The sequence below is a fragment of the Chanodichthys erythropterus genome, chromosome 7 (assembly GCF_024489055.1).
Source record: "Chanodichthys erythropterus isolate Z2021 chromosome 7, ASM2448905v1, whole genome shotgun sequence".
Classification (NCBI taxonomy): Eukaryota; Metazoa; Chordata; class Actinopteri; order Cypriniformes; family Xenocyprididae; genus Chanodichthys; species Chanodichthys erythropterus.
The window spans coordinates 20238365-20244801 of NC_090227.1; the positions used below are offsets into that span (position 1 = coordinate 20238365).

At 36.2% G+C, this 6437-nt stretch overlaps 1 protein-coding gene across 1 annotated transcript; it reads left to right on the top strand.

Moving 5' to 3' along the window:
* Positions 1 to 3222: 3222 nt before the first annotated feature.
* Positions 3223 to 6437, top strand: olfch1 (olfactory receptor C family, h1). The gene is made up of 6 exons (XM_067389867.1): positions 3223 to 3425; positions 3597 to 3885; positions 3981 to 4802; positions 4897 to 5124; positions 5238 to 5361; positions 5527 to 6437. Exons 1-6 carry the CDS (start codon positions 3223 to 3225, stop codon positions 6435 to 6437), a joined length of 2577 nt encoding a protein of 858 aa, XP_067245968.1.

The following is a 6437-nucleotide window of genomic DNA, read 5'->3' on the forward strand; positions in this document are numbered from 1 at the left end:
ATGTTATTGCATTACAGTACATAATACAAATGCAATAGCATGTCATAAAAGCAAGATGACAACATGACAAGTTATAACCGTAATTAAACTGTCCTATCTTCATGCAGCATATATTCTCTGGCTCTGTAGGCATCTTACAACAGTTCCCACATGAGCGATGTATAGATTATCATGACAGAATATGCTAATCAATGACTTTAAGATAGTTAACTCCACATCAGCTACATAAATTCATCAAATAACCATTCAGAAATATCCTGTTGCATTCTACATGTTGTCACTTTTTCTTGAGGGTCCGATATTCTGTCATGAATATTAGCATATTCATGACAGAATATGCTAATCAATGACTTTAAGATAGTTAACTCCACATCAGCTACATAAATTCATCAATTAACCATTTAGAAATATCCTGTTGCATTCTACATGTTGTCACTTCTTCTTGAGGGTCCGATTTGAACATAAAAGTCTGAACAGTTTCTGATATTTTCAGTGAGTCTGCGTGAGGTATTGTTAATTGGAGCTGCTACCACAAGCTCCTGAAACTCTGCCCTCTTCTTGAGAGCAGCAGCTCATTTGCATTTAAAGCATGGGTCTCAAACTCAAATTGGCTGGGGGCCATTGCTGTGATTGACGCCTCATAGGAGGGCCATTTTAACTTTCAAGCACAAGAAAGTGCAACATTTCTGAAAAATTACTTTCCTTTGCATTATTTCTCATTTACTTCAAATTTCATTACTAAAATATTTTTGCCATACTTAACAAAAAATGGAAACAGCAGTGTCTCTATCATACAGTATTAGTTTTAACAGTTAGAGCAAATATTTTCCCTTACTTTATTTTAGCTTAAATAACATCAAAATCTTGCACTGAACAACATTGTACTGAACAAATGCAATCCCTGAATACATTTGTACAGTATTCTATTTCTAGCCAGACACCTGGCAACGCTTCTGCTCACACAGCTGAGCCACATTTGTCCACGATCAGTAACGTTTATTGGTAGCATCGGACGTGTTTTGGTGATTTGATGACAGATGCCACGTGAGCGCAAGCACTTTGGAAAGAAGGAGAAAGCGGTGTGGCCGCTTATGTGAATGGCCCCTTAAAACTGTGTTTTTTTTGTTTTTTTTTGCATATCAGACAGGTAGCGTTTCCATTAAACTCCACGAAAAAAATACTGCAATGTCCATCTTTCTTGAAACTGTCTGTGTTCCTCATCCACTTTCCTTTTTTTGCTTTGAAAAAAAAAAAAAAAAAAACATATTTCATTCGCATTTTGCAGCCAAACAACAAACCAACCAGTTCTCATCAAATCCACCTGAACGCTTATATATATATATATATATATATATATATATATATATATATATATATGTGTGTGTGTGTGTGTGTGTATGCCCCTGGCATTTCCAAGGGAGGCAGTGGAAAGGATGAGAAAATAATCCATATTACATATAAAACAACACAAATATACAGTTACAGCAGGAGTCATGCCTCCCTTACCTCTCATAGAAAACCATAGAAAACAATTAGACCCCCGGCGTGCCATGGGTTTTGTGGGGGGGTAATATATATATATATATATATATATATATATATATATATAATCATGTCATTCTTTTGAATCTGGAATATGGCATAGAATAATAAAAATAATAATAATAATAAATAAATAAATAATAATATAATTTAGCGGGACAGATTTTTTTATTTATTTTTGAGATAAAAATACTTTTACTTTTAAATCCCGTCTTAAGACCTACCTTTTTACACAGGCTTTTTTTATGATTTACTACTTATTTTACTGTCTCTATGATGCATGAATGTTGTGTTGATATATAATGTATATACATTGTTATTGCTTGTTTACCTGTAAGGTGACCTTGGTGTTTTGAAAGGTGCCGTTAAATAAAATGCATTATTATTATTATTATTATTATTATTATTATTATTATTATTATTATTATTATCAGTTGTGGGCCAGGTGGAAGGGGGAGCCGTAAATGGACCATAGGCCAGCAGTTTGAGAGGACTGATTTGAAAGGACACACAAAAACGAAGCATTTTTGCTCACCCTCAAAAAATGACAAATTTAACCTGCTGTAAAAATTATCTGTAGGGTATTTTGAACTAAAACGTCACATACACACTCTGGGGACATCAGAGACTTATTTTACATCTTGTAAAAGTGGCATTATATGATCCCTTTAAAGGGATACTCCACCGTTTTTTCATATTAAACTATGTTATTGCCTTAACTAAGACGAGTTGATACATACCTCTCTCGTCTAAGTGCATGCACTAAATCGCTCTGTCTTGCGGCGAAACTTTATTAGCACTTAGCTTAGCCCAGTTCATTCAATAGGGGCCAAGCAGAGAAGCTACCAAACACCTCCACTTTTTCCCTATTTAAATACAGTTACTCGAGTAGTGTAACTCGACCTAGGACGGTGACACAAAACAAAACGTTGCGCTTTTCTAAGTGTGTAAAATGGATAACTATATTGTATGGCGGAATACCATAGCAAGTGCTCGGGAGCACTTTGACTTTAGTCGTGCACGATTTAGTGCATGCACTGAGACGAGAGAGGTATGTATCAACTCGTCTTAGTTAAGGGAATAACATAGTTTAATATGAAAAAACGGTGGAGTATCCCTTTAAGAAGTCATCATTTTGAAAAAGTGAAATTGAATAAAATGAGAGAAAGTAGCAATTATTTATTGGTTTAGTAAGTGAAACTATTAAAAAAAAAAAAAGAAAAGAAAAAGAAAAAAAATGTTGAGTTTATTTTTTACTCTTTGCATTTGCATCGGTATGGTCTAAAAACTGTAAAGCATTACACAGACTGAGGTATTGTGGATCAGTGCCTGTATCGAGGGCATGAACAAAGAAATACTGCATAAAACATTTGTCTGTGCAAAATATTGTTTGAAATATAGCTAAAAATGATATCAATGTCTTCAAATAAATAGGCCAGCTCATGTGACTTTCAATGAAACATGCTTATATAATTTTGAGAAAACAACTTTTATATTTCCACCATTTACAGTTTGGCCTGCATTATATTTTCAGTGAGGTTTGTTGGATTAAAAAAAAAAAAAAAATCACCACATGATTACATACATTTGTTCATTATGTGCTCTTGAGGAGCCTAACAAAGACTATATAAACAAACGCATCATCATCAGAAGAGTAAGGGAGGGCCCAGAGTCTCTGTGATGCTTGTCTTTGGGTTCTTGCTGCTCTGCAGCATTAAAACAAAGGGGGAAAAGGCTAACTGTAGTATTATAGGGCAACCAGAGTACCCCCTGCTTTCCAAGGATGGAGACATTATCATCGGAGGAGCTTTTTCAATTCACAGCAAAATAAATTTGGAAATGCCATCATTTACAGGAAAACCTCATCGTCTATTGTGCACCAGGTTAGCGACTTCTACTTCTAGGCTTCTATTTTATTAATTTAACAGTGTAAATATGTCCTATGTAATCGATTTTATTTGAGAAACAAGACATTAGTTAATATTTCCAATAACCCTGCAATATATATAATTTTTGTTAAACTCTCCCTCTCTCTCTCTTTCTAAACAAATTAGCCTGAATTTGAGAGAATTTCGCTTTGCTCAGACCATGATCTTTGCCATTGAGGAAATTAACAGCAATCAGACGTTACTCCCAAACATTTCGATTGGATACCAAATATATGACAGCTGTGGTTCCACATTAGCCTCTATGAGGTCATCAGTGGCTCTGATAAATGGTCAGGAGTTGACAGCAGAACACACCTGCCCTGGAAAAACATCAGTTAAAGCTATTATTGGAGAATCTGAGTCTTCCTCAACCATTGTACTGTCCAGAGCAACAGGGCCCTTCAAGATACCTGTGGTGAAATAAATATACATAAATGTATCCTATTGTAAGATATATGTGGATAAAAATAAGTATGTTTTCCTGTTACTTTTATCTGTTTTGTTTGACAGATTAGCCATTTTGCTACCTGTGCCTGCCTGAGCAACAGAAAGCAGTTTCCTTCTTTCTTCAGGACTATTCCCAGTGATTACTACCAGAGCAGAGCACTGGCCCAGCTAGTCAAACACTTCGGCTGGACATGGGTTGGAGCAGTGAGAAGTGATAATGAGTATGGAAACAATGGCATGGCAACTTTTGTAGAGGTAGCTGAGCGAGAAGGAGTATGCATTGAGTATTCAGAGGCCATATCAAGGACAAATTCCAAAGAGAAGACTGCTAAAGTTGTTGAAGTAATAAAAAGGGGCACTGCTAAAGTTCTTGTGGCATTTCTGGCACAGGGTGAAATGGATGTGTTACTGGAAGAAATTATCAGACAAAATGTAACTGGGCTACAGTGGGTAGGCAGTGAATCCTGGATAACAGCGAGATACTTGGCAACAGAGAGAGTTTCAAAAGTTCTTGGTGGAGCAGTTGGTTTTACAATTAGCAAGTCAAAAATCCCAGGCCTGAAAGAATTTCTGCTTAAAGTTAATCCATCTCAGAACCCTTCAAATGCTCTACTGAGGGAATTTTGGGAGATGACATTTGGATGCCATCTCTCTTCAACGATCAGTTCTGAAGTTGAGTATGAAAAGTTTTGTGATGGATCTGAAAATCTGAGTAATGTGAGTAATGCATTCACGGATGTATCTGAGCTAAGGATTTCAAATAATGTATATAAGGCAGCCTACGCTATAGCTTATGCACTTCATAACACAATGGCTTGCAAAACCTCAAACAGTTCACCTGAAAATATAACATGTGGAAATAAGGATTTAATGGTTTCCAGCCAAGTAAGTAAATATGAGGAAACTGTATATGTATTATTATTATTATTATTATTATTATTAACAACACATTTTAACAGAGTTTTAAAAATGGTTACAGGTACTGCATTCCCTCCAAAATGTGAATTTCACAATGACCTCAGGTCAGAAAGTATACTTTGACAAAAATGGAGACCCTACGGCAAGATATGAGCTAATAAACTGGCAGAAAAATGGAGCAGGGGAAACTAATTTTATCACTGTAGGACACTATGATGCCTCACTACCCAGTGAACAGCAGTTTGTCATGAATTCTATCAATATTATTTGGGAAGGAGACAGTTACCTGGTATGTACAAAATAACATTAGTATGTTGAGTGCCTGATATGTGTCAGTTATATAAGAAAAAACTAAAAATAAGTAAAACAAAATAAGAATGTGTAATGTAATGTGCTCAGCAGAAACCAAACTCAGTGTGTAGTGAGAGATGCCAGCCAGGTTTCAGACAAGCTGTGATCAAAGGGAGACCAGTGTGCTGCTTTGAATGTTTGCGGTGCCCTTCTGGAGAAATCAGCAACACTACTGGTAAGATGACGGGCACTTTGATACAAAGAAACACCTTTTAATATGCAAATAAATTAAAGACACATATATAAATGGATGTACATATTCACACAATGCCATATATACCAGATTATGCTGAATGTAAAAGGAAAACATTATAATGCTATGCTCTATTTGTCTTTTTAGATTCTGCTGAATGCATCAAATGTCCTTTAGAGTACTGGTCAAACGAAAACCACAGTATGTGTGTTCTCAAGAAGGTGGAGTTCCTTTCATTCGAGGAAAACATGGGGATACTTTTGTCTGCATTCTCATTAACTGGGGTGTCTTTAACAATTGCAGTTGCACTGGTGTTTTACAACTTCATAGATACACCTCTTGTGAAGGCCAGCAATGCAGAGCTAAGCTTCCTGCTTCTTTTCTCATTGTCTCTGTGTTTTCTCTGTTCACTTACTTTTATTGGTAAACCTACTGAGTGGTCCTGTATGTTGCGTCACACAGCATTCGGGATCACTTTTGCCCTTTGTACGTCTTGTGTTCTGGCAAGGACAATAGCAGTGGTAATGGCCTTCAAAGCCACAGTGCCTGGATCAAGTGTCCCTCAGTGTTCATTGCCTTTACAAAGAATTAGCGTTTTCTGTTGTACTCTTTTTCAAGTAATAATATGTACCCTGTGGCTGGTATTAGACCCTCCAATGCCATATAAAAATATTACTCATTCATTAGATAAAATAATACTTGAATGTTATCTAGGCTCAGCTATAGGTTTCTGGGCTGTACTGGTTTATATAGGGTTGCTCTCTGTCCTATGTTTCATTTTGGCTTTTCTGGCTCAAAAGCTTCCAGATAACTTCAATGAAGCCAAATACATCACATTCAGTATGCTCATATTTTGTGCTGTTTGGATCACATTTATCCCAGCTTATGTCAGTTCTCCTGGAAAATTCACGGTGGCTGTGGAGATATTTGCCATCTTAGCTTCTAGTTTTGGTTTGTTATTTTGTATATTTACACCAAAGTGCTACATTATCTTACTCAAGCCAGAGCAAAACACAAGGAAACATATCATGGGCAAAACCCATAATAAATCACAATAA

What these genes read in the sequence shown, in the direction of transcription:
- olfch1 (XM_067389867.1), top strand. Translation starts at nt 3,223, where the DNA reads ATGCTTGTCTTTGGGTTCTTGCTGCTCTGCAGCATTAAAACAAAGGGG. An exon ending in CATCGTCTATTGTGCACCAG is followed by an intron (nt 3,426 to 3,596) that starts GTTAGCGACTTC and finishes TAAACAAATTAG; the next exon opens with CCTGAATTTGAGAGAATTTC. An exon ending in GGCCCTTCAAGATACCTGTG is followed by an intron (nt 3,886 to 3,980) that starts GTGAAATAAATA and finishes TTTGTTTGACAG; the next exon opens with ATTAGCCATTTTGCTACCTG.